The sequence below is a fragment of the Condylura cristata genome, unplaced genomic scaffold, assembly GCF_000260355.1.
Source record: "Condylura cristata isolate star-nosed mole 26May11 unplaced genomic scaffold, ConCri1.0 scaffold00029, whole genome shotgun sequence".
NCBI lineage: Eukaryota > Metazoa > Chordata > Mammalia > Eulipotyphla > Talpidae > Condylura > Condylura cristata.
This window is the reverse complement of record NW_004567130.1, coordinates 5,836,096-5,855,039: the sequence shown is the minus strand read 5'-3', so window position 1 is coordinate 5,855,039 and position 18,944 is coordinate 5,836,096. Positions and strand designations below refer to the sequence as shown.

The following is an 18,944-nucleotide window of genomic DNA, read 5'->3' as shown; positions in this document are numbered from 1 at the left end:
ATGTACTCTGGATGATGAGCCACCATGCTCAGCCGGCTGAGCTTTCATGTTCCCCGGGGCTGGGGCTGGATGGAACCCTGAGATTGGTGTCCACAGGGCCCGGGCACCACCTCTACACCACTCAGGCAGGACTAGCCATTCTGAGTTCTTGCAAAAATTAGCCTAAAGCTGATGATCAAATTTTTCATAAAACTAATTTAGGTTTTTCTTTTGCTATATCAAAGAGAGTACTTAAAAAGCTTAAAATAAAAAAGCAATTATGTGGCTATCCAATCATGCTAATTTCTAAACTATGTGGTACTGAGCTAGAAAGTGTGTGAATTTATACAGCTCCTTATAAAATACAGTCATATGTTGAGATAAGATGATCAACTAAAATTCAAAAAAATTCAACTACACAAACTACACAGCCATTACATTAGCCAGATTACAGCTCCATTTAATCACTTATTAACTTATAAGAAAAGATATTTCCAAATTTTTTCCAATAAGGAAATGAGGAGAGAGAAGCAGGACAGAAGAGCTGGAAGAGCACTGTGGTCAGGGAAGGAGCCGGGGCGGGCCGGGGCGACAGAGCAGGCACCGCCAGGCCGGGGGCATACCTTTTGTAAGTAGACGTGTTGCCAGTCAATGCCTTTGAAAAAGCTGTGCTCTTTCACTTCCTGTGTGCTGTGGAAGAAAGAGATGTAACAGCAATGAGATGAGGTACATCTGGAAAGCTAAGAAAGTTTTCTCCTATTGGGCCCTCCCTGGTGGCACAACAGGTAAGGACACAGCACTGCAAGCCGGCTGCAGCCTCTGCAGTGCGAGTTTGATCCCCAGCCTGGAGCTGACGCACATAGCGCGGCAGACCTCTCCTGTCTCCCCGCTGCTCCCCTCAGCAGTGCACCTCGTTGTCGGCCTGTTCTGCTCCCCACTCTGTCTCTGGTGAACCCTCTCACCGCCCCTGCACCTCTGGCTTGTAACCCAGTTCTGTATGCACAAATAAGTATTTTTAAAAAATGTCTTTACTTGCACCAGAATCAGAACTTTACTAATGTATAAAAAGATACCTAATAAAATTAAATAAATCTGTTTAAAAAAAAAAAAAAAGCTTTCTCCTATTAAGAGCACCGAGGAATAACCAGCTCTGGAAACAAGCAGGTCAATATAGCCTTTCACAGCGACTCATGTACTCTTGCGTGCTGACTCTGGGAACACTCTCCTACACAATGATTTACGTGGGCACTTGTTCCAGTTTAAGGTAAGTGCCTCCCACCCCGCCACACACATATTTCAGTTCTGTAATCATGAGAACAAACTTAAGGAAGAGTTAAACCAGAGACTTTACATGTGAGGAGCCAAGGCGGCCAAGTCACGCAAGGTAAATGGCAGAGCCGAAGCTCCGACACTGGCTTCCCTGGGCACGGACCTTGGTGCAGACACACACACTGTACTTTCTGCCCTAGATCCAAGCCCCGAACGTCTGTCACTGTTATTCCAATGGGGGGTGGGGGGGACCTATGAAAGGGTCTGCTTTAAGAAATTAGAGCTGTTAAGAACTTAAAAAGGCAATAAGTGAAAGTGTTTACGTTACTGGAAAGTAAAACAACAAATCAAAGACACGGATAGTAGATGAGGCCAGGGGCAGAGACCACCGATCTGGAAACCCCAACAGCCAATGAACAGGAGACGTAAGAGTCACCAACAAACAGAGGAGAGGAGATGCCAAAGAGATGAAGTAAGAGCACTCCCCAAGTTGAAGCACAGGAGGAGTCTTCTGCGTGAAAGGGACCCCCATGTGCCTGCCGTGAGCCCCAAGGCCAACATCCTGTGCTCACACGAGAATAGCCACAGCTTCGAAGTTGGGGCGGGAGAAGAGTCCGTATCAACTCAAAGTTCTATACTCACTCAAAACAGTGATGGAGCTTAAGGACAGCAGGAGGGCACACTGACTATGGAGATCCGCAGCACATCTGCCTCCACACTTCCTCTCTTGCAGAGGCACTTAGGAAGGAACACGCTCTAGCTAGCATGGGGTGGACCCAGAAAGAGGAGTGCATGGGACCAAGTAACTGGCAGGTTTAAACCTGGAGAGTAAGAAAGGGAGGGGTCGATGGGATAGCGCTGACTAGCAGACACAGAACACTCAGCTCTCACTGGGGTAGGTAGGTTGAGTTCCTCACAAAAGAAAAATCAGGAGAAAATTAAAGTCTGCAGGTATTAAACTATTTTTTGAATGGTATTTTAAAAATTATATTTATGTGCATATATATATATATGTATATATATATACTTCATATCTATACATATATATGCAAACACCTGTGCATTTCCTATGTAAATATAACTAACTCAAGGTTTGTTATCAGGCCATGCAGAGACTGCTTAATGAACATTAGTACTGTCCAATAGTTGTAAATACCTCTAATTCATTTGTAACGTTTGAAGTCAGCCTACATGCAAAACACAAAGATAGATTGTGATCGCACAATAGGGAGTAAACATTGTCTCAACTTGACAATGTAAAAATAAAAATGAACGAGGACAAAAACTAGGCAGACCATGAACGACAGGTGTGTCCGAGCCCTCAATATTTGTAAAACAGGAACTCCACAAATACAGTTTGTATTTGGTGGAACAGGTACAACTGGGTAAATACTTACTTTAAAGCTATAAAGGTGAGGTAAAAGAGGAACCAGAAACAGTGTTTCAAGTCTTTGAGGGGAAAGGACGACAGAGGGAGTAGTGTAGGGGCTAAATGGGCTCCTACTACCGCTGGAACAGGTGGTTTTCCAGAATACTGACTAAGAATTTATACACAGGCCCTCCCTGGTGGTGCAGCGGGTTAGAGCACAGCACTGAGAAGCTAAAGCCACTTCCGCATGAGTTCGATTCCCGCCTGCCCCGGAGGTGACCACATGGCGTGGCAGACCTCTCCTGACCCGCCCGCTGCTCCCCTCAGCGTGTACTTCCTCGATCTGCCTGTTCTGCTCCCCACTCTGTCTCTGGTAAAGTCTCTCACCGCCCCTGAGCCTCTGGCCTGTACCCCAGCTCTGTATGCACAAATAAATAAATCTTTAAAAAAAATTATAAAAAAAAAAAGAATTTATACACATAAGCACATGATCTAGCTGTGCACACATACATAGGTGCGATGTGTATACTCATATACTTCTATACAACACCACACACGGGTGTGACGTGTGTGACAGGCGCACATGGCAGCGGTGACCTCTGCTTCTTGTGGAAGAGCAGGCGTGAGGGGAGCACGGGAAAGGTGTGTGTTCTGTCCTTTTCTGGAAGGTCTCCATACGCTGCTGTTTGAGAGCTTTGTCACTGCTGCCTGGTGGTTTCCGGCAGGAGGCCGTGGATGGGGAGCATGCATAAGACAGCACTTGGTCAGAGAGAAAGTAGGGGGAACCTGGCCACAGAATTCAGGGTAACCGTGTGGATGGCGAGATGTCAGAATCCATTTCCACCACCTACAGGAGGAACTTCTGAAGTTTGAAAGTCAGGGATTGCTTCAACTTAGTGACTTCAAAAGCACACTGAGTGCCACGCGTGTTTCTCTCCCCGTGAATCAAACGTGGAAGGTGGTCACGTACTAGCAATGATTTTTTGACACACTGAAATCTCTTGCTTTCCAGGTAAAGATACTGAGAGGCAAAAACAGCGCCTACCCGCCTCCCTGGCAGCCCAGCCGCCTACTGACGTCTCGCTGGAGCAAGCCTTCCAGGAGGGACTTGAGTTCAGGGGAGAAGGTGTCCGGGAGCTCCACATTCTGGGGGGATAAAAAAGAATGTTTACAAAATGCAGGCCTGGAAATGGCGCCACGCACCCAACCACATTAGACGGCCATTGCCAAGGGAAGAGGACTGCTCAGAACTGCAGATTCGTTACGAACTGGTATTTACTCTAAAGAACAAAAGAACAGGTCACCACCCAATTTTTGAAAGCTCTTATTTATTAGTTCAAAGCAACCAGTGCTACAGAAGCAAAAAACTCCAACAACTCTCCCAATACTGCTTCAAAATGCACATATCACACTTAATTGTCATTAGAATGTGTTTTTTTTTCTTCACACTAATAAATTAAAAAAAAAAAAAACCCAGACTTTACACACACACACAGCAATACACACCGAGAGAGTGGTACATGCAATTATGGAGCTGTGCACACGTGCCAGCGAAGTCTGGCGTCATAAAGAGCATCACAGGCTGGGGACGCCAGTTTGCCTCTTTCACCAGCTCACGGCTGCTGACTCATCTGAGCCCTCCCTCTCACAGAAAGATGGCTCCCCCGCCCCGTCTGGCCGTCCCGGCACAGCCTTCAGTTGGCCACAGAATCTCGTCCCCGATTTAAACATCTCATCCCAATCGAAGGCCACATCAGAAGAATCAAACGCCTTCTACCCTTTTCTACATCTCTGCACATTTCCCTTTTTTATTTAATTTCTTTAGTTGTGTTCTCAATTTTCTATGTTTTTTTCTTATTAGCAAATCTTGGTTTTTTCCTTAGCAACTATTTCCACTCATTTTTCTCTTTGACATTCCTCTAGTAACTGTACCATTCACTTACTTTAAGAAAGCAAAATTTGACATGGCTTAACAAAATGGAACATGAAAGTATACAGTAAATAAAAATCCGTTTTTAATTTCCTTACCACGGTGAGTGTCATTCGGTCTATCTCATGCTTATCTTTGGTTTTATGTTGTCTGAAAGGGCTGTGACTGTAGAAACAAAGAACACTGTATTACAATACGCTACCAGGTAGGCTGGCACACGGCACTGACTGACTGTGTGAAACACTGTGCCCTGGCACTGTCCATTCAAAACAATGGGAATTCAAATGCCATAAGCACTGATCATTTCCACAGAAAAACTGGTGCTCAGACAACTTAGGTCCTGGTAGAGTAAGGCTCACAGAGTATTTGAGCTGCTTAATCTTCACTTCAGTGACATTGTGGCACTAAATGCATTTAATAAACATATGCTATGGGTATTTCAAAATATCCTTAGGAAAAGAAGTTAGCCAACAAGTAATTATGAAAATGAAATCCATTTACATAACATCTGACAATTAGTGTTTGAGATAATAATAACTTTCACCAACTTAATTTCTTTTTAGTGAAATGAAAATGGATTCCTCCAACACACCACAGAACTACAGCCAAATTAAAACACAAGACAGGCAGGCCTCGCCCCCAAAGTTGGTCCTTCCAAGCAGCCTGGCCATTCCCCTGATGTCCACAAGAGAAACCGACCATGTGCTACCCCAGACGGCCAGGGCCGCAGCCTGTCCACTCAAGTCTGACAGAGACCCCAGACTGCACAGTCAGCACACCTGCTTTCAGGTCAGACATGGCGGTGCCTGGCTGCCCAGGCACACACGCTGAAGTGTCAGTCTTCTCCCTGACCAATGGGCGTGATCCATACATGTCACAGACATGGGGAAGGGGTCCTCCAAGTGCTGTGTCTGTGCTGGAGCCAGACAGCAGAACACAGCAGGTGTCAAACACAATGATCATTTTACAGAAATCAATAAAGATGAACCTTACTTTATAAAATGAATATCCAACTGACAAACTACATAAAAGAATTATTTTTACTGTTTACTAGGTTTCTAAACATGTAGAGAAGCTGGCTTTTAAAGGAACTCACTACTAGAAGAAAATACTAAACATGCCAACGTAACAGGGGTAGATATGATTAAGTTTTCTTACAGTTAAGACATGACTATGAAAGACTAACCCTACAGCTCTGTTTACAAGGCACACATGACATCAGATATGTAAAATGTTTTAAAGTTAACTCTATAAAATGGATTAGAATGTCGAACTAATTAGTCAATGTGATTTAGAAAAAGAAATCAAATTTTCCACACATCCTTGCATTCACTGCTCCTAGTCTGGTTACCCCACTGAGTTGGTTAAGTGATGGGCTGAAGAAATCACTACAATCAGAGCATTTATTATCTTAGATGTTTTGGTTTTAATTTCGACAAGAGAGGGCACTCTAGCACATTCTTCTTCTTCTTCTTCTTCTTCTTCTTCTTCTTCTTCTTTTGCCTTATGCAAGGAAATACAAAGCAAGCCCCATCTACTAAGAGCACTGATTTGAAAAAAAAAAAATCTAATCAGGTGAATTAGTATTAAATAAACATATGCTAATCATCAAAAGGAAATATTCCTTTCACCTCGATTGTTTCCAAGGAGGCGAATGTAAAATGACAAGCTTGACATAACCACCAACAATTACCTATGTGTTGTTTATCAGGCACAATTAAAAAAAATAGCCTGCTTGTATGCAAAAAGGTGGAGATAAGAACATGCTCATGGCTCAAGAGAAAAAGAAAGGGTTTCTTACATCTCACGAAGCGCTGCGCTTGGCAGTTCTCTCCCCAAGTCCCTTAGCCCACCAGAAGGGTCATACGCGGACCTCCCTGTGTTCTGGCAAATCCTCCTGAGCCGGATCCTGAGCGCAAAGCCAGGGGCCCAAGCCGCCCCTTGACCCCGCGGGCTGGCGGGCCTCTGCCACGGAAGGAAAGGGCTGGGGCAGCTGCGCCCGGGGGCTGCTGCGCTCTGACAGAGGAGCTCCGTGCTAAATTTAACAAGTCTTTCATGAGACCAGGGGGAGACCTGTCGGGGTCCTGGAGTTCAAGTTAGTGGTGCCAAACCGTTCCCAGCATGTGGGCACTGCCACTATGAATCCCGCTGTATAAAGATAGCGACTGCATGTCCAACTCAGTGAGCAATTAGTGCAAATGCTTTTCAGCTATTCAGTTCTGTGCTGCAGTGTTCAGAAAGTTTGTCTTTCAAGTCAAAGTCATGATGCACATCTGTTTCCAATGTAGTCTTGATTATTCTTTGTGAACAAAACCAAAGATTCTGTTTCTATTTTGGAAAATGTTAAAGAAAAAACCCACGATAGTAATGATCTCCATTCTGAGTGAGGCACGTGGTGCTCACAGATCCTGTGTGATCACAGCTGCTCCCCGATGCAGCCACTTTCAGTAGGAGACTGCAATTGGTCTGTCAACAGTTTACAACACAAGCCAAGTCCTCCCAGCAGCACAGGCCCCATTCTGGCCGCACCCGGGAACCGGACGGGAACACATTTCACATGGGCTGTGCAGTGGTCAAGTGTGGCTGTCGGAACATAGACAGAGTGGCGGGCTGTGAATTTCCCTCCAAGGGGCTAGGAGAGATATGCCAAATGATGAGGGAAACATATGCCAAAACACACAAACACACAGATATACCTCCCACACCCGACACCAGCCCTATCACCTCCACAGCGAAAAATGAGTTCACAAACAATACATTAATAATCACAACAGGTTAAAAACTCCTACATCAAGAATTCAGTTAGAATATCAAAAAGAGTGCATGTTACATCCAATATGCATTTGAACCTAAGCCAACAGCTGTCAAAATATTTATAAACGTTTCTGTTTTCCCCCACGTGTGGAACAAACTCAGTAACCCGAGACAGGGCTCGACTTCCCCAAACCACCACCGGCCCTCTCCTCATGCCAATGCCTCCAGACACAGACCATAAGTGGTGACAAGTTTAAGATGTAGGCCACTGTCTCCTCAATTCTCTTCCTTGGCAGACATGTGGAATCTGGCTTGAGGATCAGCAGCAACCAATGCTAACACACGTTAGCATGGACACATCCTCACGCACGGGCCCTTTGAGGCTCTGCAAGGCATGACCAGCGCCCGACACGCAGCCTGTGAGCAGCCTGGTTTGGGGCTGTGATCGCAGGCTGTGGGGCATGTCCTGAAGCCCTGAGAACTTCCTCACATCGACTCCTTTTCCTGTGTGTAGCTCATTTTTCCAGGGGTGAGGACAAACTAGGAGTACAGGGCAGTGTTTCAGCAGAAGCAATGGGTCACACTGGTCAGTGCGAGAAGCAACCAACCACAGAAAAGGAAAGAAAGCCCCCGGGGCCCACTGTGTCTCCCCACAAGACGTGGGAGTGCGGGGAAGAGACAAATGCAGCAAGGTCCCAAGCTCAGCACCGTGGGCTGCAGGCCGGTGCTCCTGGCTGGGCGGCAGGGCAGGCCTGCAGTACAGGCTGTTCGTCCTGGTCTCTCTCTGCTGCACCTCAGTAGTCGTCCCACCCCAAGTGTGAGAACCAAAGTCCCTTGGCATTTTGAGGGTGGCGGCTGGCAGGCACCACGTCCAGTTCGCTTGGCAAGGACTGACCACGGCTGCCCCAGTGTCAGGGCAGGGGCGGGCCATGCACTCCCTCCTCCTCATGCTCTACTCATTTCGGTTCCTCAGAACCCTCATATCTGAGATTTTTAAAAAAGCTGCTCAGGGCTCCCCGCTGCGCAGCATGTGAAAAACGTACAAGATGCTTCGAGACCTGTTTTCGAGGTTTTCCCACGGGTAACCTGTGTGATGCGGGAGAGGTGATTCTGCCGTCACTGAAGGTGGAAGGCGCGAAGGCGCCAACCTCCCGCAGACCCCTCAGGGCTGGTCTCCTGAAGGGCCCTCAGCTGGCATCAGATGATGTCACCCACCTGCCAATTACCCTAAACTTCAACCAGCACACCGTCTTCAGTGGCCTTTCGTTTCCTCCATTTCCCATCACCCATCAAAAACAGCCCAGACCAATCATCAGTGTAGCGTTACCAACTCAAGCACTCTGAGATCAAGTCAACTGCCTCCTTTCTGGCCCCGCAGGGTGCCCAGTGCTCACTCCCTCTGCCTGACCCCACCCCGCCATCTCACCTGCTGCCAGAATCCTCTCACTGAAAACAGACCCCAGTGTCCTGTCTTTGCTTAAAAGCTGTCAGTCTCAGGGATCCAAGTGCGAAGTCCCAGTCCCCCGCTGGAGTTCTAGGTTACCCCAGTCTGGACCCCGCCTTCTCCACCTGCTCTTTCAGCACACCCTCTGCTTCTTGATAGCCGCTGGCAAGTCACCCACAGGTGTTTCTGCAAACACATTTATTTTGTACCCCTATTTTGGATGGACATCTGCTCTGCCTTCAAAGCCCACCGCCCACGCCCGGCCCGACAGGAGGTGGGCGCTGCCCCAGCAGCACGGCTGGCCCGTGTCTCTGCTCCCCGGCACGCCACTGTCACATCAGTCGCACGGCCTCTGGCCCACCACCGACTGTATGCTTATCTGTCTCCTCTCCTGCCACTTCCCGCTCTTGGGTTTTAGTGCCATGTTCTTTCCCGAGAATGACTTCTGAACAAGTGACAGAACGAACAGCCTAAGATCACCAATCTTAGCAAGGGATCGAGATTCCTCTAATCCTGTTCACTACACACTAGAGATTCTTTCTATTTTAGGCTCAGCATAAACGGTGACTAGGCACTGACAGGGCTGGCCATCTCTGAAACACAACACTCCTTCACTCTTACTCTGGAATCTTCTTTCTCCTTAAAACCCAACCCTTGGAACGAAGCAGCACGTACACACAGTCGTCCCCTCTGGAGGACGGCTCTGAGAGGTAACGCGCTTACAGTTCCCAGCGTGGACCGACTCTTCGCTCTTCCCTCGTAAGACACGGCTCCTACCTCTCCTCATCTTCCTTCTCTCTCCCCCAGCCCTTCCCCTTCTTCCTCTTCCCTCCATGTCCCCTCTCCACCCTCTGTTCGCAAAGTCCCTGGTGGCCAGTCCCCTCTCACCAGGATTGACACCCAGCATAATGCTTCAGCCCAGCAGAACAGGACTTGACAGAGGAATCCACACCTCGCACAGAGTTCAAAACCAATAAAACCTTCAGGGTTTTTAAAAACTAGGGTTATGCCAGACTGTTTCGAATCTGTACACAATTTCATTTCTGTGGTTTAAAAACAAACATTAATTTTAGCATGTTTGCAAATAAACATATATTTTAAAAAATGGATGCATTTGGGGTAGTCTTTTGTTTGGAATAAATGGACATTATTATAAACAGAGTAACAAGGTTAAGCTAAATGCAAGGCTTTGAAGGTTAGATCTTACTATTGAGTGTCCAATCTGCAGCTAATGCAGCCATCGCCCTAGCTGCTTTATCACCTCATAATCCTGCCAGGGTAGGTTCCACACCTCCAACCCCAGCTCCTGTGGGGACACACACACCCTGGCAGGACCCACGTGTCCACTGGGTAGCCTGTACCCGTCCCCCCAGCCCCCATGGGACAGCGTCTCCTGCGGGAAGTGGTTTTCTCTGGTGTGCTTCGCAGAAACTCTCTAATTCAGTCAGCTAGTCTGATGACATAAATTAAAGCCATCCAGACTCCACAAATACAATAATTAGATTTGGAACTAACAGGACCTGACTTTCTAAGCAATAATATAATTTTACTTCCCAAGTGAATATGGTGAGCAGAGAACAACTGGATTATCTGAGTCCTGGGGAAGCGGCGAGGGTGCTGGGAATCTCGTTTGGGAGAAGAGAAGGACCAGTCCTTCCCGGACTGCCCAGACGCCATGAGCAGCAGCCGGCACTCAGTGCCACTGCCAGTGGGCTAAGTGGTTTAGCAAACTGTCAGGCCTGTGCTCACAGGAGAACTGTCAGAGGGCGAAACTGGACTAGGAAACCTTACTGTGAAGTGCTTTCTCATCTTTGCAAGTGGAAAATAATGAGACATATCCTAAAAGCTTAAGATAGCTATTAAAATTGAAAAAGATTTCTTAAAATTAATGGGAATATTAATATTAACCTGTTAAGTATTCGATATGAGAACATAGCTTCAGAGAGCTTCTACTTCACAACCTTTCTGCTCTTGGTAGTTTAGAATTAAGGGTTAAATATAACTAAAATAATTAAAAACACCAAATTTTACAATTTCATTTTTGTGTTTAAAAAACACTAATTTCAGCAGGTTTACAAATAAATGTACACTTAACATGGATTCACTTTGGAGTCTTCATCCTCTTTTTTTTTTTTTTCCTAAGCCATTCCAATGCTTGATACTCATAAATCAATTCTAGGGAGAAACTGTCCCACTAGCTCCAATTATCCACAATTTAAAACAACACTGCCCCAAATTAAACTTGTTAATGGAAAAGTTTCAGAGCAGTCTTATTTTAAGTGTAAGCGTGTTGGAATTCCTACGTGGTGCGGAACAAAAATATCAAGCCATAAGCCTTCGTCTAGGAACAAGTTCCCACCCTGGTGAGGCTGGCAGCGGGTGTGGCTCAGAGCTCACGGTATGGCCTAAAATAGGACTCGGGTCAGTCACGCCTCAACAGTCTTGAGTTTGGCCTGAGCACGTGCCCGAGGACGGGACTGGAAGGACGGTCCCCACTCACCCTCTCAGCAGCTTGAACAGCATGCAGCCCAGGGAGAACCAGTCGGCACTGCTGTCATAGGCTGTCCCCTTCTGCAGCACCTCGGGGGCCATGTACCCATGGGTGCCCCTAGGGAGAGAAAGCGTACAGCAGTTAGCAGAGCGGGCCCACCTGGAGATGGGAGTCACAGGGTCGGGTGTCACCGGCCCTGTAGTCACAGCTGAAAACAAGAGAGGGGACACAGTGGTTTCACATGCCCACAGCTCTGGGAACACCCGGCGGGGAAACCATGTTTGCTATCCCCCTTCACATGTGAGTTAATACAGATTGATCACTGTAAGAAATAAGCATAGAGAATGCAAGCGCCACAGTCTAAGGAGGTAGAATCTGAATCTCATTAGTCCTTCTCTACCACAGCTTTGAAGACTAACGGGTCCTGCTGCTATAGATAGATCTTCCCGTCTCTTGCAAAGAGAGGCTTGGGGAGCCGAGGGAAGTAGGAGGGGTCCAGGGTGGAGGGCGGACGGTGGAAAGCCACTCTGGCATGGCTCCACCCTCCCGTGATGATGACCTGCCAAGGGCCCTTGGTAGCCCCCATCCTTACGCAGTCGGTGACAGCCCCGGAGGGCAGGGGAGATTTGGGGATATAACTGACAGGCACCTGAGATGGAGAAATAATGAATCCTTTTCAAAGTGCTGACAGGTCAAAGGGCTCAGCTAAGAAATGTAAAGACATTGGCAGGAAGTTCAGAAAGTTCATGTGGGAAGACAACCATCTTACACATCATTTGTTCTTTGTGCACATTAGGGCCCATCCTGCCCTCTGCCCACCTGCCCACCTGGGAGAGCCGAGCATACACCGTTCCATCCTGAAGAGAGGTGGTTATGGGCACCAGAAAGACACCGACTTGAAAGTCACCTTCTGTCTTGCCTCCCAAGATCTGCAGCCTTCAATGATCTGTTTCACTGACAAATGGGTACAGCGGCCTTGAGCAGCTGACTGCACCCCTCAGGGCTGCTGTGCAGACTGCGCAGTCTCTGAGAATGGGCTCAGAACAGGGTGACACGTGAGGAGCACTCAACCCATGCTAGGGGTTACAGTCTTTACTCTCAGTGTATTACAACCATTTTTGACTGACTAATGCTCAAAAACAGTGAGAATCTGCTCAGAGACAGGATCCAGGGTCACTCACCATCTTGGATCAGCCCAGCCATGGTGCCCTACACCAAAGAGGCCTGTTGCCAAAGAGTTTTAACCGAACAGTGAAAAGGGGTGCAGGTCAACCTGAAAGGCCGGGTACTGGGAAAGCAGCACTGTCCAGAAGCCAGAGCTTGGCCGGTGCAGCCATCACGATACTCGAGAACACAGAGGTTTCGCGAGGGGTCGGCAGAGGGATATGTGGATTTCACTTGGGAGCCGCTTTGGAAAACCTTGGTGGGACCTTGGAAATTCCACCTGTGTTTCTCAGGACCAAAACCTGGTTCTGAAAGGGCAGGTGTCAGTGAGGACACATGCATGCAGTTACTGCAGGCAGGCCCGGGCCCCCAGGACAGAGCAGCGCCCGCCCGTCCGCCCACGCTGTGGTTTTCCGATTCTGCCTACACGTCAGCTACCAGTGCTTCCTGGCGCCTCCCTCTGAGGCTCTGCACTACTACTGATGTGAAAGAACACCAGAGCGTTTAGAGACTCTGTGACACGAGACACAGCTTTGTGTTCTTAGAAGAAATGAGCTGGTACTTGAATTAGTCACCGACAGCATGCGCGGCTCCCAAGCTGTCGTTAGACGTTCCATGGCTACTGCATGGCTAACTTCGAAGTTTATGAAAACGTGTGCTTCTACGACCGAGGGGCCTACATCTCAGCTCAGATCGGGAACTCGACTGGGAGGGTCAGACAGATGAACTAACTCCAAGGACAACATCTACAGGTCTGAAAGACCCTGAGAAGCCGGCTTCAGACTGAAATTCTGGCCAACACTCCTTAACACTGCCAAGCCTTGCAAAGTCTGGCCTCTCACTATGAAGAGCACAAGCTCTGGCGTCAGACAGACCTGGGTGTAATTTTAGCCATGAAGAACCAGCTGTGCGGCCTTGCTTAGTAGGTGACTTAATTCCACTGAACCTCACTTTCCACACCATAAAGAGTCGCGATTAAACTAATCAGCTAGAGGCCACCGTGAAGATCGAGAGTCCACAGCACCAGCCTCCGGCGGCAGGGGAAGCTGATGCCTGACGTGATGGACAAGTGCGGCTGCTTCCCACTGGCTCCCTGGGCTGCCGGCTCCAGGTGCCAGGGATTCTTTCTGTCTCGGTCTCTGCTGTGTCTCTGGCACCTGGCACATGGCCGATGTTAGATAAATACTCGCTTAGTTGACTTAGCCCTCACGACTATCACAAAAGTAAGTATCACTGCTATCTCCATTTTATAGTGGAGAAAAGTGAGACCAGCACAGCGTGGGAGGATTCAAACCCAGACCTGCTGACTCAGAAGCCTTTATTCCCCACTGCAGCACCCCTCCTTCGCTTAAAAACAGTGTCTCGTGCACTTATCCTTTCCAGTCGCGGTCTCACATCACCCCAGTCCTACCTGGGAACAGAGGCTGTTCATACACTGTGATTTACAGATTCTGCAAAGGAACAACCCACCTTTCAGGGCTGCTGTGTGAATTACAGCAAGGGGCGGGGTAGGCCCCATATGGAAATAAACAGCCCCCATTATCCAAAAGTTAATTCCTTTGGAAGATTAACTCTTACGAGCTGTTGAATTCATATTTGGCTGCGACCACACTAAATTGAAGAAATTAGCATGCCAAGTAGCGATGGCATTAAAAATTCAAATGACTCTCTTAAAAATGTCTGATGAACTCCCTGAGAGAAGCTTATGCAAACCACAGGTTCAGGCCTAAAAACTTTAAAGTGCTGGCAAAATGCTAATGCTTTTATCACCATACTCCAGCTTCTGTAGAGAAACATGTTTACAGAAGTGGTATTACTGACTATTATCATTTGATCAGAGCTTCAAGAGGCAGTTCTGATGTAACACAGCCCCTCGCACTCACTGCATTCAGAGCTGCGTTATTCTGCTCCCACAAAAAAGGACCTGCGGCCTATTTTCTGCATGGATGAGGCAATGAGACTCCTGAGTTTCCTCTAGAACAATCAATGCAGAGACGAAGGTTAGCTGAAGATGCATAATTTACATTCTTTAAAAATATAATTTTAAAGGAGTCAGGACTGACAATGAAACATTTAAAATGAAAAAAAAAAAAAAAAAAAAAAAAAGAACAAGCGAAAACCACCTGCTTTTCCACAAACTTCACACGCGCCCATACTCTCCACCCAGACAAACCGATGCCAGCGAAACTGAAACAAAGACCAGTACACATTCCACTCTGCTTCTGCAGAGCACTGAGACAGCTGCTATCCTTTAACGGCCTCAGGTTCAAAGCAGCAGCAGCCAGGGCGGCCAGGCACTGAGCCAGCCAGGGCGCCAGGAGCACCTCAGGTGTGTTGAGGGGGCTGGGCCCAGCAGGGAACTCCTCCCGGCAGCTGGCTGGAGGACGATGTGGTGCTGAACTCTAGCTACAGGGCCTGCACTAAAGGCCGGAACAGCAAGGAGATGATTTACCTTTTTTTAATTAGGCAGGGGAAAAATACTTTTCTCTTCAGAAAAGAAAAGACATTTTGAAAACAGAAAGGATAAAGCAGATGGAGAGAAACCTGGTATATGGGATCTTCTCTGGAGTTTCTGCAGCCACCTCACACTCTCAGGGGTATGCAGGTGCTTTCCTATGTCCATGTGGCATGGTGACGGGACTGATTAAGACACTGAGAGTCCAAGAGGTAACCTGACTGGCCAGGTGACAGCCCAGCGGACCTGAGTCCTGGCTGTGGGGGGGCGCCCCCAGGCCTCTGGCCCCGGCAGCTGAGTCAGCCTCAGTCACGGGTCCATCCAACTCCAGGGGCCATGGACCACCAGGAACACCTCGAGGTGCCCTTATCTCCTCTCCCACCACCCTGGACATGTGGTCTTCCCGACCCGGCGTTCCCACATACTGAAAATCACTGCCGGCAAGGAAAGGTGGGGTGAGAAATGACCCAACCAAGCTCTGAGGGAGTAAACGAGCCTCATTAGAGAAATGTCAGTGGGGACAGTAGATGCACTACTCACACACTTGCATGCGGCTTCTTCTTTGAAAAATCACAGGCCAGACCGAGGTCTGATATCCTAACGTGTCCGTGTTCGTCCAAGAGGATATTTGCAGGCTAAAAGAGAGAGAAGATGATGTTCAAGCCCCTCAAAGGTTATGGGGCTGGGAAGTTCTAAAACTGTTAACTTCGTGTTTTTCACGTTAACTTCAGCAGGGAGGCGGGGACCACAGAGCAAAGTTCCACTCAGCAGCAAGCAAAGCACAGGGCAAGTAACGCGGGAGGGCGACGCCACCGGGCAAAAGCAGCTCCCGCGTCTGTGCTGCAGGGCCGGCGCTCGCGGCGTCTGTGAACCAGAAGGCTTCGGCGAACGGGACCTCCCGACACAGCGGAGAGGGGTCTTGTCCGGTGTGTAAGCACTGACCTAAGAAGTCTCAATATCCCGCTGCTGCCACACTAATCCCGATAAATGTCTCTTCTGGTTATTAGTACATAATCAACATCGGGCCCTGAGCAAATGACCAAATATGATTTGACCGCAACTCTGATGCATAAGTGCATCCATTAAGATTAGATTTGGTCAGCATAATCATGGAAAACAAAGCTCCTCTCCCTAATATGCACCAAATCATAGTCATCTTAATAGCATTTTTTTTCTGCTGAAGATCAACTATTATTTTGCTTGAAATAAAAATAATGGCGTGCTGTTACGAAATTGAAGCATGAATAATCATGAGTGACTAGAACTAAGTTTGAATAGAAATTAAATAATGCCATTGACTATTAAATAGATTAAAAAAAAACAAAAATACAGCATAAAGATGTTTAGAAGCTAGTTACAGATTTACACTAAATTGCATTACAGTAGCATTTCATGGGCCTTCGGCAGGCACTTTCTTTTTCAAAACTTGCACAAGGAAATAAAAACTCACAAGCCAACCAGGGTCTAATTATTTTTAAGTCAACGAAAATACACTTTTCCTTCTTTATGATCTTATGACAACTAGAAGAATAATTCTTTAACCTGGAAGAAAGTTTTAAGATTCATAAAGTATTTCTTGAAAAAAAATGTGTATGCCCCACAAATGAATTAAAACACAGTAGATTCTTAGGGGACAACACATAATAGTTCCTCAGAGAAGAACACCACTGTACATTCCACTTGGTTGCCTCGATTCCAGGAGGGCGCTGAGGTGGGAGGCAAACCTAACCTCCTGGAGTCTCCTCATCCTGTTGGAAGGTACCAGCCTGGCACCTGCCTTCTCTTGTTTTTATCTGCAGGCTCATGCTACACTCTGCCTTTGTCACCATCCTGCCCAGACCAGTGGCGAGATGCGTGCCATCTAGATACTAAGCAAACTCCCAGCTAGCTCGTTAATGCAGAACCGGTGTTTGGGCACAAGGTCTGGACAAAAAAAGCTCAGAAGAGTCGTAGTTCCACTTTTTTCTAGCCCAATGAGACTTTAAGATTGAGAACGGAGGCCCAGACGGCCTGGGGCCATGTGGCGCAGGTATCTGAAAAGCTGAGCCAGTTCTAGGGCCAGCTCCAAACAGCGTGGTGCTGAGAGGGGGGCCAGCTGTGCCGGGAACCAGCAGTGCCACCCCCATCCCACTGGTCATGCCTCAGAGGCGCTCGAACTTGGCCCTTCTTGCTTGGTTCACCCATGTCTAAGCCTGGAGAGGGCAGCATTTTTGGCTCATTTGCCTCTGTACACCTCCAGCTCTAACACAGTCATGACCAAACCGGTGACTGAAAGGCAAACAACTGTAAAATGGGCAACTCCCGAGACTCGCGCCCTGCTCAGTTAATTAACTAGCTAAAGTGAAGTCGTGAGTGCCTAGACTCGGCCCTGCAGCAGGCACACAGGGACGGTGGCGCCTGGTGGACAGGCACTGCTGTGACGGAGCGCAGAATGTGAAGGCGGCGTGTCACACAGGAGGTGACTTGGCCAGCGCTGGGGAGAGAGGGCCATGGCGGGGTGCGCTGGAGAGCAGGCAGCCCCTGGGGTCCCGGCACCTGCGCAGGAGACACAGCGCCTGCCAGCACCCTTACCTTCAGGTCTCTATAAACGACAAAGCGACTGTGCATGTGCTCCAGTCCCAGAATGATCTCCGTGGCATAAAACCGCATCTCCTTCTCGGAAAACACCCCGTGCTGTGAGAGGTGATAGTGCAAATCGCCCCCTTGGAGTCAAAAACACAGAGTCGTATTCAAAGTGTGTCCATTTCAAGGACACGAGCAATCTCTGCCATTCTAAACAGGGAGGGCACGGTAGACAAGGCAAACTGCGTCTGCTGTGCCTACGTGTCTTTTATTTCTCTTACTTGGGAAAACTCTAAAAATTACACAGAAACCATAAATACTGGGAAGATGTAAAACACACATGGGCCAGGATGGCATAAGCAAAGCCACAGGTGGAGGCTGGAGCCGTTTCCAGAGGGCACGACTGGCTAACCTGCTCTGGCTACTTAGGTCCTGCCTAATAACTGACCCGGTCTGCACAGCAGAGCAAACGAACAAATATAACCTGGCAGGAACTGACAGGCATTTGATGAAGGAAGTGCAGTGGTTTTCACTGTGTTTGGATTTCCCCAGTAAAATTCTGTCAAGTTTGCTACATGCTTGGGTTTTTGATTAGTAAAGTTTTGGACAAAGGAAATAACCATATCATAAAATTTGGGAGAAAGAGAAAGCCACAAATAGGGTATTTTTATGTTATAAGAGAAAAGCACATGTTGAGTTATTGAGCTCTCTACCCTTTCACATCCATGTGATCGAGAGAAAGCAAGATTGAAAAGATTTCCAGCATCACAGAAGACTTCCTGAGGTCCTTCTCAGTCAGCATCTCAGCTCCTGGCTTTGTGCAGGCAAAGGGGACTATTTTCTGACCTCTCACCAGGGATGGGTTTGCCTGATCCTGACAGTCAGAAATAGAACCACTTAGAATATGTACTGCTGCGTCTGCCTTCTCTTGTTCACTATTATGTTTATAAAATTCCTTCACATTATTGGCAAAATGTATTTTAAAGCAAATGCTTAAAACATAATAAAACTTCAAATGGATTTCAAAACCAAGTAGGTATTTCATTCATTGAATTTTATTTCCTTTTTTAATCCAGTTCTTGTTACTAAAAATAGTCTGACTACATAGCATGCCACTTTCTACTGCTGGCAGCCACATTCCTACCTAAAATTTTTTTTCAGGATTCTTGGGGACCCCCCTCATAGTTTTAGAAGGTACAGAACACTGGGCTAAAATCTATATGGGTCCAGAGTTAGTTCTTCAAAGTTGAATTTTAAATAAATTCTTTCTTTGGCTTATATTCTAAGCATTTCATTCTTAAAAGTTGAGGGTCAGGAAGCAAGCTAATAGGCCAGCTACATTCCAGAAAACCAAGTTTCACTTGTAAGCATTTTGTAAAACACTGTTCTAGAAAATGCAGCTTCCTGGGGAGAGACTGGGAGGGTCAAAAGGAAACTGCTTTCAGAGTTTCTAAAATGAATTTTAACTGATAATGAATGACTGAAGCGTTTCTTATACTTCAGGAGCACGGAGCCATCTGAAGAGCC

The 18,944-nt window shown here is 47.4% G+C and overlaps 1 protein-coding gene across 2 annotated transcripts in view; it reads right to left on the bottom strand.

Annotated features, from left to right (window-relative positions):
* ADRBK2 (adrenergic, beta, receptor kinase 2) overlaps positions 1 to 18,944 on the bottom strand; it is a 99,161-nt gene that overhangs the window by 12,036 nt on the left and 68,181 nt on the right. For both annotated transcript variants that reach the window (XM_012731058.1, XM_012731060.1), the window contains 6 exons: positions 17,427 to 17,557; positions 15,396 to 15,490; positions 11,246 to 11,353; positions 4,646 to 4,712; positions 3,663 to 3,763; positions 603 to 669 (listed from right to left, as the gene is read on the bottom strand). In XM_012731058.1, the coding sequence (XP_012586512.1) occupies positions 603 to 669; positions 3,663 to 3,763; positions 4,646 to 4,712; positions 11,246 to 11,353; positions 15,396 to 15,490; positions 17,427 to 17,557 (569 nt within the window). The remainder of the gene's footprint in view (positions 1 to 602; positions 670 to 3,662; positions 3,764 to 4,645; positions 4,713 to 11,245; positions 11,354 to 15,395; positions 15,491 to 17,426; positions 17,558 to 18,944) is intronic.